At 45.6% G+C, this 17,857-nt stretch overlaps 1 protein-coding gene across 1 annotated transcript in view; it reads right to left on the bottom strand.

The window, feature by feature from the left end:
• The window catches only part of LOC130285205 (cytochrome P450 2W1-like), a 56,950-nt gene extending 45,081 nt beyond the window's left edge, over positions 1 to 11,869 (bottom strand). The window contains exon 1 of the mRNA XM_056536527.1: positions 11,666 to 11,869. Coding sequence (XP_056392502.1) covers positions 11,666 to 11,869 — 204 coding nt within the window. The remainder of the gene's footprint in view (positions 1 to 11,665) is intronic.
• Between the last annotated feature and the right edge of the window lie 5,988 nt (positions 11,870 to 17,857).

The following is a 17,857-nucleotide window of genomic DNA, read 5'->3' as shown; positions in this document are numbered from 1 at the left end:
TAAATAACACAAAACTGATACAACTCAGATCACAGGGTGCACAACAAAACATACCAACAAAAATACCTCACCTTTATAAGACATTCATACTAGGAAGAAAGAGCAACTGTATGGGCTTGTGGTGTCACTGACACCAGCAGTAAGAAATAATAAATTGTAAATAATAATGGGGATATATACTGTTTTGTCATCAAACTCACTTTACAGAATCTAGCAGTAGGGCAGGCTGATGGAACGATCTGTTGAATGACATTTTCATGGATGTACATCAGCATGTAAGGGATATAACTAAATGAAGTGTGTGAAAAAAAAATAGTTTGTACATTGTATCGGTCTGGAGTCCAGCCTGTATAGCATTGTCTAGACTAGATAGAATTGTATCCAATTCTCAGTTTATGGGTGCGTTCAGACAGGCGGATCCACAGCGTATTTTACGCTGCGGAACTGCCGATGATGGACCCCTACAGGGTGCCTCAGATGTGCCTGCTTGGAGCGACAATACGCCGCTAGGAGCAGACACACTGCTATGGGAGAGTCGCCGCGTGCATGTGCAGTATACTCGCACATCGCGGTTGCTCTCGGTCTAGCTCAAGGAGCGGCGCATGCACGGCGACTCTCACATCGCAGCAGTGTGTCTGCTTGTAGCGGCATATTGAGTCACCCTGCAGATCTGCAGCTTAAAATACGCTCTGGATCCGCCTGTCTGAACCTACCCTATAGCTGGGTTCACATATTCGGCATAGGTGAACTCAGCCTAAATCTTGACGCAACTGATGCTGCAACTGATGACAACGTGCATCAGTTGTCATCAGTTGTATGGTATCCAGCATCCACTGTTTCTGGCACCTGACAGGAGAGTTCATCAAGTTGCGTTCCCCTTTCTGATGCTGTCTGGCGTGTCCTACCATCCAGCCTCAAAATTGGGATGCTGGATGATTGTGAACTGTCTCATTCAAATGAATAGGATCAGTTCTAGCATCAGTTTACCTCCGGTGCACGCCAAAGGAAAACTATGCCGGATGCCTGATACATGTGAACCCAGACTAATAGGGCTAGCAGTCATCCAAAAAACAAACCGATGCCTGTTTGTTGGCTGCCATTCTGATCTGCTGACAAATCATTGGCCATCGGCTGCATATCTTGTGTAAGGCTAGGTTTCCACTTTTTTTTTAACCAAAAAAACAATAAAAGCACCAATTCTGCAGCACAGTGGGTTTTTTTTCGGTGAAAAAACACTGTGGCCAGATGTTAGCTGCAAGTCAATAGGGAACTACAAAATGCCATATCCACTTGACGTTTTCAGTTTGGTGTATTTTTTATTCTTTTGGCTTTTTATTTTTTTCATTTTGCAATTTTGGGCTTCCTGGCAGATTTTGAAAAACAACCTCAGGCTAGGGTTCCACTTGGTTCTTTTTCTGGTGTTTTATTTTATTTTTTTTTTACAAAAAATGCCTGAAAAAACTCCCCAAAAATGCCACTGATTTTCCTGCATTTTTTTCTGGTGTTTTTATCTTTGTGTGGAAAATGCATTTCTTGCACCGGATGGTGCCGGCCAATCAAAACTCTCAGCGGCATATATGGATCTGTGATGTGAAGAGAACTTCACATCAAAGAGGAGTACAGTGCAGGGCAGGAGAGCGGAGGTGCCGCCAGATTATAAAGGATGATTGCAACAGGTGTCAGTAGTGACACTCGCTGCGATCTGTCTCTTAGTGCAGGTACTACAGCTCCCAGTCTGTTCCATGCTGGGAGTAGTATTAGTACCTAAATAATGTCGGAAATAAAACAGAATAAAGTTGAAAAGTTATTAAAATCACACACCCTTTATAAAACACATTATGAAAATACATTATTAATAAAAAACAAGTTTCCCAAAATTTAAAAAAATATATTATTCTTACAAATACATGGCCCCTTTATCCATTTTTTATATTGCCGACTGCATTTGATCCGTGATCGAAAATTTATACAAATTTAGTTCTAAATAATATAAATTTCATTCCCAACTATTTTTTCCATCCTTACTGTACCATTTAATTGTAACCTACGTAACCTGCAAAACTTCTGTGGAAGAAAAATGCCAAGATTTTCCCAAAAAAATGCCAAAATCTCAACATGAGGTCATTTTTCAAAAACTGCCAGGAAACCCCAAATTGCAAAAAAAAAAACGTCAAAAGGATTAAAAAAAAAAAAGGCATTTTGCGGTTCCCTATTGACTTGCAGCTAACATCTTGCATTTTTATAGAAAAGACGCAGTTCGGCAGAATGGGCATGGAAATCTAGCCTAATAGGGTATGTTCACACATGGCAGATTTGTTGCAGAAATTTCTATGACTATAAATTCGTTCTATTCATCTAAATGTGGATATTCCAGATGAATAGGACACAAATGTAAAAATTTGCCCATGGCAGCTGCGCGGTTTTATTGAAAGTAGAATGTTAGACAATAAATCTGGCACATGTGAGGCTGTATGAGCGGCGGCCTTAGAAATCTCTGCCAGCTCGGAGCCTGTTTGCTGATGTAAACTGTAATCGTTTTGTCATGGGTAAAAGGGCATGCCCCCTATGACAAGTACTTTTTTTGAAAGTTGATGTGCACAGCATAAATCTGTATAACTTTATGGCTCCAGTTATTTTGTTTTCTTTCGTCCAGAGTTCCCCTTTACGCCAACATATTTTACTTCCACTGTACTGAACAAGCTTGTTAGAATGTATCCTGTCTGTAATGTCACTTAAATATGTGAAAAGCACACTAGAGACTTTCCTCTTAGTATTCCTGATTAAAGGGAACCAATCATCAGATTTTACACTATATAACGCTTGGCAAAGCATTATATAGGATAAAATCTTTATTTTCACCATTCCCGGGGGACGCTCCTGCCCCCAGGGATGGTGAAGATATGAAGTTATAAACTAGTCACCGCCACCGCCGTAAGTAGTCACCTGGGCGGGGAGCTCTTCTCCCCTACTCCCGTTCTTCGGCCGGGAGCGATGCCCCCTCCGCTTGATTGATGGGCCGCATCATCGCTCTGCTCCGTCTGTTCAGTGAGCGGAACAATGCCCATCAATCAAGCAGAGGGGGCGTCGCTGCCTGCAGAAGAACGGGAGTAGGGGAGAAGAGCTCTGTCTAAGTGCTCTCTGAGGACACCTGTCTCGGGAAACGCCCAGTTTAGAAGCAAATCCCCATAGCAAACCTCTTCTAAACTGGGCGTTTCCCGAGACAGGTGTCATCAGAGAGGACTTAGACTGAAAAGAACAACCTTAACTTCAGAAGCTCATAAGTACTAAAAGGATAAAAAAAAAATTATAGAAGTAATTTACAAATCTGTTTAACTTTCTGGAGCCAGTTGATATATATAAAAAAAAAAGTTTTTTCCTGGAATACCTCTATAAGGGAACAGCAACACATAAATAACATACATGAGAATAACAGCAACAAAATAATAAGAAAAATATATTCATTCTTGGTTAAGTGCAAAACATAATTAATATGACAAGAAGTCTCTCAGTGGGCCCAACACTGGTGCTGCAGATCTGCCCGAAGCCACCCGAAGCCACAGGACAGCCTCTGGTGCTGGGACACCACTTGTAAATTCAAGCTGACTAAGCATGCGCACACTCTAAGCATTGCTTTCTTCAATTGCGTACAACCACATACCCAATCCCCAATACCATGTTGAGCAGAATATGCAATATATACCACCACGCCATTTGCGCGACTGCATTAGACAGTGTTAGATTACACAGTGAATACCACCAAAGCCATTTGCACAGGTTTCATGCAAATATACAAATAGCGTAAAGTCCGCAATCATAGATTAAACCACACTCAAATATGTGATTTGCGTGCATATATATATACACAATGAGGGACATTTATCAATCTTTGCTTATGTATTCTTTTTTTATTAGTAATTTTTTCCTTACTTTTGTTTTGCTTATGTGTGACTTATTTATCAATTGGTTTCAGGCTGTTGATAATTTTCATTCACGTAAGCAATTTTTCCTTTTTTACTTTGGTGGTAGCTTTTTCTGCTCCATGTTTGAGCTGGAGTAAATGTAGTAAATTTTTAACGCTGTTGCGACTTTTTTTTGCGCAGTTGCGACTGTCGCAGTTAATAAATACCTGACTACCCATAGTCCATTTTAAAATTATTACTACATAGTAAATTTTAGGAAAACTTGCTTTTCTCGATTTCCAGTCAAAATGTCGCACGAAAAATCGCGTAGTCGCAGCTGCGACAATTTTGCGACAATTATAGTAAAGAAAACCTGACTAAACCCGTTGATAAATGTCCATAAATAATTATATATTGAGCATACGCCATTTTGTGCAAAATCATACACTTAGCATACACAATTATGTGCAAAGGCAATTGTACATTATGGCAGCACTATAATAAAACAAAGTATCATGTAACGTAATGATTTGATTTTAATATAGGCAATAATACAGGGTTGTGTGCCTGCCAAAATAAACATTTAGGCTGCACTACAACAAGTATATATCCAAATATATGTTGTGCAAGCCTAAATGAATCAGTATAATTTTTATATAAATATACTAAATAACAAAATCAATTAAATAGTATCATGAAAACAATATTACGTACTAGTGTGCAAGTCAGCAGATAGACTATACCATACAGCGAAGACAGAGATGACTACTCAATACAAGGAAATATGAAAAGAAGATATGCAGGAATCAATGCTACTGCCCCAACCGCAAAATCAATGCTACTGCCGCCCAACCGCAAAATCAATGCTACTGCCTCCCAACCGCAAAATCAATGCTACTGCCTCCCAACCGCAAAATCAATGCTACTGCCTCCCAACCTCAAAATCAATGCTACTGCCCCCAACCGCAAAATCAATGCTACTGCCCCCAACCGCAAAATCAATGCTACTGCCCCCAAACGCAAAATCAATGCCACTGCCCCCAACCGCAAAATCAATGCTACTGCCCCCAACCGCAAAATCAATGCTACTGCCCCCCCCACCGCAAAATCAATGCTACTGCCCCCCAACCTCAAAATCAATGCTACTGCCCCCAACCGCAAAATCAATGCTACTGCTCCCAAATCAATGCTACTGCCCCCCAACCCCAAAACCAATGCTACTGCCCCCCAACCCCAAAATCAATGCTACTGCCCCCAACCGCAAAATCAATGCTACTGCTCCCAACCGCAATATCAATGCTACTGCCCCCAACCGCAAAATCAATGCTACTACCCCCAACCGCAAAATCAATGCTACTGCCCCCCACCGCAAAATCAATGCTACTGCCCCCCAACCGCAAAATCAATGCTACTGCCCCCAACCGCAAAATCAATGCTACTGCCCCCCAACCGCAAAATCAATGCTACTGCCCCCCAACCGCAAAATCAATGCTACTGCCCCCCAACCGCAAAATCAATGCTACTGCCCCAACCGCAAAATCAATGCTACTGCCCCAACTGCAAAATCAATGCTACTGCCCCAACCGCAAAATCAATGCTACTGCCCCAACCGCAAAATCAATGCTACTGCCGCCCAACCGCAAAATCAATGCTACTGCCCCCCACCGCAAAATCAATGCTACTGCCTCCCAACCGCAAAATCAATGCTACTGCCTCCCAACCGCAAAATCAATGCTACTGCCCCCCACCGCAAAGTCAATGCTACTGCCTCCCAACCGCAAAATCAATGCTACTGCCTCCCAACCGCAAAATCAATGCTACTGCCTCCCAACCGCAAAATCAATGCTACTGCCCCCCCCACCGCAAAATCAATGCTACTGCCCCCCCACCGCAAAATCAATGCTACTGCCTCCCAACCGCAAAATCAACGCTACTGCCTCCCAACCGCAAAATCAATGCTACTGCCCCCCACCGCAAAATCAATGCTACTGCCTCCCAACCCCAAAATCAATGCTACTGCCCCCCCACCGCAAAATCAATGCTACTGCCCCCCACCGCAAAATCAATGCTACTGCCACCCCACCGCAAAATCAATGCTACTGCCCCGCAACCGCAAAATCAATGCTACTGCCTCCCAACCGCAAAATCAATGCTACTGATCCCCCACCGCAAAATCAATGCTACTGCCCCCAACCGCAAAATCAATGCTACTGCCCCCAACCGCAAAATCAATGCTACTGCCCCCCCAACCGCAAAATCAATGCTACTGCCCCAACTGCAAAATCAATGCTACTGCCGCCCAACCGCAAAATCAATGCTACTGCCTCCAAACCGCAAAATCAATGCTACTGCCCCCCCACCACAAAATCAATGCTATTGTCCCCCAACCGCAAAATCAATGCTACTGCCCCCAACCGCAAAATCAATGATACTGCCCCCAACCGCAAAATCAATGCTACTGCCCCCAACCGCAAAATCAATGCTACTGCCCCCAACCACAAAATCAATGCTACTGCCCTCAACCGCAAAATCAATGCTACTGCCCCCCAATTGCAAAATCAATGCTACTGCCCCCACCGCAAAATCAATGCTACTGCCCCCACCGCAAAATCAATGCTACTGCCGCCAACTGCAAAATCAATGCTACTGCCGCCCAACCGCAAAATCAATGCTACTGCCGCCCAACCGCAAAATCAATGCTACTGCCGCCCAACCGCAAAATCAATGCTACTGCCTCCCAACCGCAAAATCAATGCTACTGCCCCCCCACCGCAAAATCAATACTACTGCCTCCCAACCGCAAAATAAATGCTAATACCTCCCAACCGCAAAATCAATGCTACTGCCCCCCCACCGCAAAATCAATGCTACTGCCTCCCAACCCCAAAATCAATGCTACTGCCCCCGCACCGCAAAATCAATGCTACTGCCCGCCCACCGCAAAATCAATGCTACTGCCCCCAACTGCAAAATCAATGCTACTGCCCCCCACCGCAAAATCAATGCTATTGCCCCCCACCGCAAAATCAATGCTATTGCCCCCAACCGCAAATTCAATGCTACTGCCCCCAATTGCAAAATCAATGCTACTGCCCCCACCGCAAAATCAATGCTACTGCCCCCAACCGCAAAATCAATGCTACTGCCCCCCCAACCGCAAAATCAATGCTACTGCCCCAACTGCAAAATCAATGCTACTGCCGCCCAACTGCAAAATCAATGCTACTGCCTCCAAACCGCAAAATCAATGCTACTGCTCCCCCACCGCAAAATCAATGCTACTGCCCCCCAACCGCAAAATCAATGATACTGCCCCCAACCGCAAAATCAATGCTACTGCCCCCAACCGCAAAATCAATGCTACTGCCCCCAACCGCAAAATCAATGCTACTGCCCCCCAAACCGCAAAATCAATGCTACTGCCCCAACTGCAAAATCAATGCTACTGCCGCCCAACCGCAAAATCAATGCTACTGCCTCCAAACCGCAAAATCAATGCTACTGCCCCCCCACCGCAAAATCAATGCTACTGCCCCCCAACCGCAAAATCAATGATACTGCCCCCCAACCGCAAAATCAATGCTACTGCCCCCAACCGCAAAATCAATGCTACTGCCCCCAACCGCAAAATCAATGCTACTGCCCCCAACCGCAAAATCAATGCTACTGCCCCCCACCGCAAAATCAATGCTACTGCCTCCAAACCGCAAAATCAATGCTACTGCCCCCCCACCGCAAAATCAATGCTACTGCCCCCCAACCGCAAAATCAATGATACTGCCCCCCAACCTCAAAATCAATGTTACTGCCCCCAACCGCAAAATCAATGCTACTGCCCCCAACCGCAAAATCAATGCTACTGCCCCCCAAACTGCAAAATCAATGCTACTGCCCCAACTGCAAAATCAATGCTACTGCCGCCCAACCGCAAAATCAATGCTACTGCCTCCAAACCGCAAAATCAATGCTACTGCCCCCCCACCGCAAAATCAATGCTACTGCCCCCCAACCGCAAAATCAATGATACTGCCCCCCAACCGCAAAATCAATGCTACTGCCCCCAACCGCAAAATCAATGCTACTGCCCCCAACCGCAAAATCAATGCTACTGCCCCCCAAACCGCAAAATCAATGCTACTGCCCCCCACCGCAAAATCAATGCTACTGCCGCCAACTGCAAAATCAATGCTACTGCTGCCCAACCGCAAAATCAATGCTACTGCCGCCCAACCGCAAAATCAATGCTACTGCCTCCCAACCGCAAAATCAATGCTACTGCCCCTCCCACCGCAAAATCAATACTACTGCCTCCCAACCGCAAAATCAATGCTACTACCTCCCAACCGCAAAATCAATGCTACTGCCCCCCACCGCAAAATCAATGCTACTGCCTCCCAACCCCAAAATCAATGCTACTGCCCCCCCCACCGCAAAATCAATGCTACTGCCCCCCCACCGCAAAATCAATGCTACTGCCACCCCACCGCAAAATCAATGCTACTGCCCCGCAACCGCAAAATCAATGCTACTGCCTCCCAACCGCAAAATCAATGCTACTGATCCCCCACCGCAAAATCAATGCTACTGCCCCCCACCGCAAAATCAATGCTACTGCCTCCCAACTGCAAAATCAATGCTACTGCCCCCAACCGCAAAATCAATGCTACTGCCCCCCCAACCGCAAAATCAATGCTACTGCCCCAACTGCAAAATCAATGCTACTGCCGCCCAACTGCAAAATCAATGCTACTGCCCCCCAACCGCAAAATCAATGATACTGCCCCCCCAACCGCAAAATCAATGCTACTGCCCCCAACCGCAAAATCAATGCTACTGCCCCCAACCGCAAAATCAATGCTACTGCCCCCCAAACCGCAAAATCAATGCTACTGCCCCAACTGCAAAATCAATGCTACTGCCGCCCAACCGCAAAATCAATGCTACTGCCGCCCAACCGCAAAATCAATGCTACTGCCTCCAAACCGCAAAATCAATGCTACTGCCCCCCCACCGCAAAATCAATGCTACTGCCCCCCAACCGCAAAATCAATGATACTGCCCCCCAACCGCAAAATCAATGCTACTGCCCCCAACCGCAAAATCAATGCTACTGCCCCCAACCGCAAAATCAATGCTACTGCCCCCAACCGCAAAATCAATGCTACTGCCCCCCACCGCAAAATCAATGCTACTGCCTCCAAACCGCAAAATCAATGCTACTGCCCCCCCACCGCAAAATCAATGCTACTGCCCCCCAACCGCAAAATCAATGATACTGCCCCCCAACCGCAAAATCAATGCTACTGCCCCCAACCGCAAAATCAATGCTACTGCCCCCAACCGCAAAATCAATGCTACTGCCCCCCAAACTGCAAAATCAATGCTACTGCCCCAACTGCAAAATCAATGCTACTGCCGCCCAACCGCAAAATCAATGCTACTGCCTCCAAACCGCAAAATCAATGCTACTGCCCCCCACCGCAAAATCAATGCTACTGCCCCCCAACCGCAAAATCAATGATACTGCCCCCCAACCGCAAAATCAATGCTACTGCCCCCAACCGCAAAATCAATGCTACTGCCCCCCAAACCGCAAAATCAATGCTACTGCCCCAACTGCAAAATCAATGCTACTGCCGCCCAACCGCAAAATCAATGCTACTGCCTCCAAACCGCAAAATCAATGCTACTGCCCCCCCACCGCAAAATCAATGCTACTGCCCCCCAACCGCAAAATCAATGATACTGCCCCCCAACCGCAAAATCAATGCTACTGCCCCCAACCGCAAAATCAATGCTACTGCCCCCCACCGCAAAATCAATGCTACTGTCCCCACCGCAAAATCAATGCTACTGCCCCCAACCGCAAAATCAATGCTACTGCCCCCAACCGCAAAATAAATGCTACTGCCCCCCCACCGCAAAATCAATGCTTCTGCCCTCAACCACAAAATCAATACTACTGCCCCCAACCGCAAAGTCAATGCTACTGCCCCCCACCGCAAAATCAATGCTACTGCCCCCAACTGCAAAATCAATGTTACTGCCCCCAACCGCAAAATCAATGCTACTGCCCCCCACCGCAAAATCAATGCTACTGCCCCCAACCGCAAAATCAATGCTACTGCCCGCAACCGCAAAATCAATGCTACTGCCCCCAACCGCAAAATCAATGCTACTGCCCCCAACCGCAAAATCAATGCTACTGCTCCCGACCGCAAAATCAATGCTACTGCCCCCAACCGCAAAATCAATGCTACTGCCCCCCAACCTCAAAATCAATGCTACTGCCCCCCAACCGCAAAATCAATGCTACTGCCCCCCAACCGCAAAATCAATGCTACTGACCCCCACCCGCAAAATCAATGCTACTGCCCCCCAACCGCAAAATCAATGCTACTGCCCCCCAACCGCAAAATCCATGCTACTGACCCCCACCCGCAAAATCCATGCTACTGCCCCAACCGCAAAATCAATGCTACTGCCCCCAACCGCAAAATCAATGCTACTGCCCCCAACCGCAAAATCAATGCTACTGCTCCCGACCGCAAAATCAATGCTACTGCCCCCCAACCGCACATTCCATCGTGTAAACATAGTCTAAGACTCTTGAATGACAGAATACTAGTGTGACAATCTGGTTCTTCTCTTATCTCCACTCCTACATGGCTGCTACACAAGACAGTCTCTTTAGGAGACTGGGAAAGCTGGGTTAGCACTCATGCCGGGTGGTTATGCCAGACAGGTATAGGGACAAACAATTATGTATGCCATAATAATAGTCACCTATGGGGTGAAGAAAACAAATACAAATGTTTTAGTTATTTTTAGTTGTTTTCCAATAAAAAAAAATGCTTGGAAAATTGTCACATGACATAAAAAAAAAGTATCACTAATTGGTATTGGCAAGTATTCGAAAAAGAGTATTGGTACTGGTAATATAGTAACATAGTTCATAAGGTTGAAAAAAGTCCAGAGTCCATCAAGTTCAACCTATAACCCTAATAAGTCCCTACTGAGTTGATCCAGAGGAAGGCAAAAACCCTCATACTAGAGGTAAAAATTCCTTTCCGACTCCAAATATGGCATCAGAATAATTCCCTGGATCAACGTTCTGTCCCTATAAATCTAATATACATAACCAGCGATGTTATTATTCTCCAAGAATGCATCCAGACCCCTTTTGAATTATTTTACAGTGTTCACCATGACCACCTCCTCCGGGAGAGAATTCCACAGTTTCACTGCTCTTACAGTAAAGAACCCCCGTCTGTGCTAGTGTAGAAACCTTCTTTCCTCTAAACTTAGAGGATGCCCCCTTGTACTTAAAAAAGGATGCCCCCATGTACTGGGTCTTAAAAAAAATGGCATCAGGACATCTCTACCAGGTAAGCTATGCCACCCTGCAATGTGACACTACCATCTGCTTTCTTATGGGACTACTACTACCAACCCCCATGATCCCTATAAGACATAATAAAAACATATGTATATGACTAAACTAATAAATATTGATAATAATGCCAACTACTATAATAACGTATTATCCTGTCAATCAAGCCCAGCGAGGAGAAGACAATAAAGAGGCCTCTCCTTAACTTTTCAACCTGTTCTCGGCTTCCCTAATGATTTCTCTGAAACACCAAAGGTTTGAGAATAAATTGTACCCAACTACAACATGGGAGCCTGTGCATTGACATTGCAGCCCAAATCACATCCATACAAATACAAGCTTGGTTGAAATTTTGGGAAAGTTTTGAGGTCACCTTCAGCAGAGAGAGGTCCTGTCTTTTGAAGTCCAATTGGTGAAGGTTTCCTATGAGAGGTAGCGGCGTTGGACCTGGAGGAAAGTTATACGGAGACTTCTTCTGTCTAGTAATAAAGTGCACCAAGAATATAAGCATCAGTAATGTACTTAGTGCCAGGTATATGGAGACAGAACCTGTTATTAGCGAGAACAAGCCAGCCATCATAGGTCTTTAGCTTTCCTAAGATCAGTGCTGGTCTCAGCAGCTATACAGCTTTATATAGTCAACAGATAAAAGGGAGATTTTATAATAAACAAACATGAAAAATCATAAAAGAAATCATGTTCATTTACAGATATTATTGCTGTATGAGAGTTTACAGGATACATCGGTTAATGAGTAACTCTCTCCCTTTAGCCACCCTATGTTTACTCTGTGTTTACTATGTTACTCTTCATTTTAACCCAAACATACATAATGCCAAGGTATATGTTTAATAAATGCATTATTACAGATATTTATTCTTCATTATTAAAGGGGTATTCCGGCCATAGATATCTTATCTCCTATCCAAAGGAACCTATCCAAACCTCTGTGTTTCCATGACTGGAGACCTCACGCCCCCTCCCATAGACATGAGTGGAGGGGGTGTGGCGTGACATTACGTCTTCCGTCCCAGATACTGGAGCAGCAGCCTGGCATTGGATGTGGGTGCTGCAGGGAGATCGTGCCCCCCACCCCCCGCGATATGACATCTTATCACCTATCGTTTGGATAGAGGATAAGATGTCTATGGTCAGAATACCCTTTAATTCATCCTATAACTACGTATTTTAAAGGGGTTCTCCGGTGCTTAGACATCTTATCCCCTATCCAAAGGATAGGGGATAAGATGCCTGATCGCGTGAGTCCCGCTGCTGGGGACCCCCGTGATCTTGCACACGGCACCCTGTTTGTAATCAGTCCCCGGAGCGTGTTCGCTCCGGGTCTGATTACCGGCGACCACAGGGCCGACGGCGTGTGACGTCACACCTCTGCCCCCGTGTGACCTCACGCTCCGCCCCTCAATGCAAGCCTATGGGAGGGGGCGTGGCAGCTATCACGACCCCTCCCGTAGGCTTGCATTGAGGGGCGGAGCGTGACATCACACGGGGGCGGAGGCGTAACGTCACACGCTGCCGGCCCTGTGGTCGACAGTAATCAGACCCGGAGCGAACATGCTTCGGGGACTGATTACAAGCGGGGTGCCACGTGCAAGATCACGGGGTTCCCCAGCGGCGGGACTCCCGCGATCAGGCATCTTATGCCCTATCCTTTGGATAGGGGTTAAGATGTCTAAGCACCGGAGTACCCCTTTAAGAGCTGTATAGACCAATACACTAAGCAGTGTGCATCCAGCTGTTGCATAACTACAACTCCCAGCATGCCTGGACAGCCAAAGGAGGTCCAGGCCTGCTCTCAAGTCACCCAAGTGCAAGTAAAAAGTGCAAGTGTTCACACAAAAAAATGTGCACGAGGATGCAGTCCATTGCAAGCCCTTCTCCAAAAGGAAAGAGGTTCCCCAACAAACCAGACCCTTCCCCTCCGGGCCAAAAGGCACCTGCAAGGTTCCAGGTACAATGTCCCCTTATACAAAGCTACTCTGGGACCGAAAAGTGCTTCTGGCAAACAACCAGGTGTTAACCAAGTTGCCACCGAAAAAACAGTAAAACCGGTTCAGCATTCCTGCCAAGACAGGGAGGTGAGGAACCTAATGGCCACACACACCTCCCCTAGACTGGCAGGAAGGACACCCAGAAGGGCTACCGCACCCTGACCAAATCCTAGTGTACATAAAAAGAACACAAACGTGAGCACAGTGACAAAACATAAAGAATATATAAGTTGATGTGCACAGTGTGATACTGACCGGACATCCGGAAGGAGCGGTGGGAGGACTAGTCAATCGATTTGGTTCCTGTGTAGGAATAGAAGATTGTTTTGCCGGACACTGGAATACATCCATTGGGGGGGATTATTTGTCCTGAGAGTCCAGAGAGGGGTCATGGGCAGAGCTCATCATTGTGGCTCTTGTATTAGCGCATTCAGAGTTATTCCCGCCCTCATCTGTGGATAAACGTGTCAGGAGGATATAGCGTGCAGGAGGCAGGCCAAAGTAATAAAGGTTTGTGGTGGCCCAGTACTGGAGTTGCACCCCTGTACCCTTGCTGCCCTGTCAGGCAGCCTCCCTACAGTGTCCCCTGGGCCCCCCTGCATCTGTTCCCCTTGCATATTCATTTGTATGTGTGTTATCTCCTGTAATATACCTGCAATGTGTTATAGCTTTAAGAATAGTTGACATGTGATTAACCTGTTGTCATGTGATTGTAACCCAGTGAGGTGTCAGTGACCATGTGACCTAAGGGTGACCTATGGGACCCCTCAGAATCTCACCCATATAAGTCGTGTGTGGAGCCTCTTCTGTTTCTCTTAGTCTTCCCTGAGGAATAGTGAGGTCAAGTCCTAGGTGTGTTTCTGGAGTCCAGAGGAGGCCTAAAGTCAGTCAAGCAGCCACGGATTCTCAATTCCATTGCCCCACAGGTCAAGTCAAAGTCTGGTAAAGCTAAAGAAGGGGTGAAGTCAGTCATAGTCTGTCATAGTCAAGTCAGTCCAAGTCATCCTGTCTCAAGTCAGCATGGCCTGAATCCAAATTGTCCAAGTCCACTATAAGTCCCAGCCAGTGGCGGATCCAGGGGGGGGGGGGGGGGGGTCAACGGGGCAATTGCCCCCCCCCCCCCCCCCGAGATTGCTGCCCCTATTATTGAGGAGCAGGAGCTGTCCCCGGCTCCACTGTCCCCTCACCTATCACACGCTGCTCCAGCTCCTGCTGCCCCTTTAAGAGAGGGAGCTGACGGCTGCTACAACTTAGTCCCTGCTCGTCCGACCCCTCCCCCGGCTGCTCACCGCAGAGAGAGAGACACTGCCTGCCAGCTGTACAGCCTCTGCGGCCTGTATCCTCCATACCAGCGGAGCTCCGATCTGCAGGGCGGCCATCAGAGGTGAGGAGGTCTGTAGTTAGGTCCCAGTGTCCGGGCATGTCAGTCACTACCTGTATACCAGTGACTGCTGTGCCCTCTCTGGCCTACTACATATAGTATATGCAGTATGGGCCAGTCATTGATATACAGTGATGTGTTTCTCAAACAGGGTGCCTCCAGCTGTTGCAAAACTACAACTACCAGCATGCCCAGACAGCCAACCAGAGTTGTAGTTTTGCAACAGCTGGAGGCACCCTAGTTGGGAAACACTGTGGGGCTATATACATCAGCTGTGCTGTACCACTGCCCTGGCTGCTATAAATATATGCATGTATATAGTAGTCAAGGCTACAATTAATGTATATCGCCCCTCAGTGTTATGTCACTATATACCAATGTCTGTGCTGTGTTCTCTGCCCTGCCTGGCCCATATTACGTATATAATATATATAGTATAGGCCAGTTCAGAGGACACACAGCACGTATATAGGGACATAATACTGCAGGACTATATACATCAGCTTATCTGTGCTGTACCCACTGCCCTGGCAGCTATATTTATGCATAGAAACATATACATATATATATATATATATAGTAGCCAGGGCAGTGGGTACAGCACAGCTGATGTATATAGCCCCGCAGTGTTATGTCAGTATATGTCACTGTATGCTAATGTCTGTGCTGTGTTCTCTGCCCTGCCTGTCCCATATTACGTATATAATATATGTAGTATGTGTTAGCCAGTTCAGCACAGACATTCGTATATAGGGACATAATACTGTTGGGCTATATACATCAGATTATCTGTGCTGTACCCACTGCCCTGGCAGCTATATTTATGCATAGAAACATATATATATATATATATATATATATATATATATATATATATAGTAGCCAGGGCAGTGGGTACAGCACAGCTTATGTATATAGTTCCGCAGTATTATGTCCCTTTTCTCACTGGCCTATACCAGCCTATACATGGGGACCAAAAAAAAAAAAAAAAAAATACATTTAAAAAAAGTAATAAATGTGATTTACCCCTTGCCTAATAAAAGTATGAATCACCCTTTGTTCCCATTTTTTAAATGAAATAATGTAAGGAAAACCCTATACATAAACCCTAAACATATGTGGTAGCGCCACATGCACAAATGTGTGAACTAATAAAATATAATAGTTAAGTTGCACACTGAAAGGTGAAAGCATGAAAAAATATCAAAGTCCAGAAATGCGTATTTTTGGTCACTTGAATAACTAAAAAAAAAAAATCTCAATAAAAACAGTTCTGACAAAAACATCAGATCACAGCACAAAAAAATAAGCCCTCATATAGTCCTGTATGCGGAAAAATAAAAGGGTTATAGGGGTGAGAAGAGGACACTTTAAAGCATACTCATTTAATGCCTCCCTCTCATGTGCCACTCACTTATAATGCCCCCCTGTCTTGTGCCCCTTACTTAAAATGCCCCCTGAGGGTGCAGGACAGGGGGCATTATAACATTACAGGGGCATTATATGTGAGGGGAACATTACAGGGGCATTATATGTGAGGGGCACAGCACAGGGGGGGCATTATATGCTAGGGGGACAGGACAGAGGGCCTTATTATTATGAGGGTGAACAGGGTGGGTCATGGTTATATGTGGGGGCACAGGATGGTGCATTATTACTATATATGAGGGGTAGAGAGTATAAGGAATTTCTGGGGTAGTATGGTTTTCATTAGCCACAATACATCACAGTATTGTATTCAGAGGGATATTTAGAGCGTACAGTGTGTGGTAGTATTATATTCTGACGTTACAGTGTGTTGTAGTAATATATTCAGAGGTTACAGTGTGTGGCAGTATTATATTCAGGGGGTACAGTGTGAGGCAATATTATATTCAGGGGGTACAGTGTGTGGCAGTATTATATTCAGGGGGTACAGTGTGTTGTAGTAATATATTCAGAGGTTACAGTGTGTGTCAGTATTACATTCAGGGGGTACAGTGTGAGGCAGTATTATATTCAGGGGGTACAGTGTGTGGCAGTATTATATTCAGGGGTACAGTGTGTGGCAGTAATATATTCAGGGGTACAGTGTGTGGCAGTATTATATTCAGGGGGTACAGTGTGTGGCAGTATTATATTCAGGGGGTACAGTGTCTTGTAGTAATATATTCAGAGGTTACAGTGTGTGGCAGTATTACATTCAGGGGGTACAGTGTGAGGCAGTATTATATTCAGGGGGTACAGTGTGTGGCAGTGTTATATTCAGGGGTACAGTGTGTGGCAGTATTATATTTAGTGGGTACAGTGTGTGGCAGTAATATATTCAGGGGTACAGTGTGTGGCAGTTTTATATTCAGTGGGTACAGTGTGTAGCAGTAATATATTCAGGGGTACAGTGTGTGGCAGTATTATATTCAGGGGGTACAGTGTGAGGCAGTATTATATTCAGTGGGTACAGTGTGTGGCAGTAATATATTCAGAGGTTACAGTGTGTGTCAGTATTACATTCAGGGGGTACAGTGTGAGGCAGTATTATATTCAGGGGGTACAGTGTGTGGCAGTATTATATTCAGGGGTACAGTGTGTGGCAGTAATATATTCAGGGGTACAGTGTGTGGCAGTATTATATTCAGGGGGTACAGTGTGTGGCAGTATTATATTCAGGGGGTACAGTGTGTTGTAGTAATATATTCAGAGGTTACAGTGTGTGGCAGTATTACATTCAGGGGGTACAGTGTGAGGCAGTATTATATTCAGGGGGTACAGTGTGTGGCAGTGTTATATTCAGGGGTACAGTGTGTGGCAGTATTATATTTAGTGGGTACAGTGTGTGGCAGTAATATATTCAGGGGTACAGTGTGTGGCAGTATTATATTCAGTGGGTACAGTGTGTAGCAGTAATATATTCAGGGGTACAGTGTGTGGCAGTATTATATTCAGGGGGTACAGTGTGAGGCAGTATTATATTCAGTGGGTACAGTGTGTGGCAGTAATATATTCAGGGGTACAGTGTGTGGCAGTATTATATTCAGGGGGTACAGTGTGAGGCAGTATTATATTCAGGGGGTACAGTGTGTGGCAGTAATATATTCAGGGGTACAGTGTGTGGCAGTATTATATTCAGGGGGTACAGTGTGAGGCAGTATTATATTCAGGGGGTACAGTGTGTGGCAGTAATATATTCAGGGGTACA

The sequence above is a fragment of the Hyla sarda genome, chromosome 8, assembly GCF_029499605.1.
Source record: "Hyla sarda isolate aHylSar1 chromosome 8, aHylSar1.hap1, whole genome shotgun sequence".
NCBI lineage: Eukaryota > Metazoa > Chordata > Amphibia > Anura > Hylidae > Hyla > Hyla sarda.
Note: the sequence above shows the minus strand (reverse complement) of the source record. Positions and strands in the feature narration are given on the sequence as shown.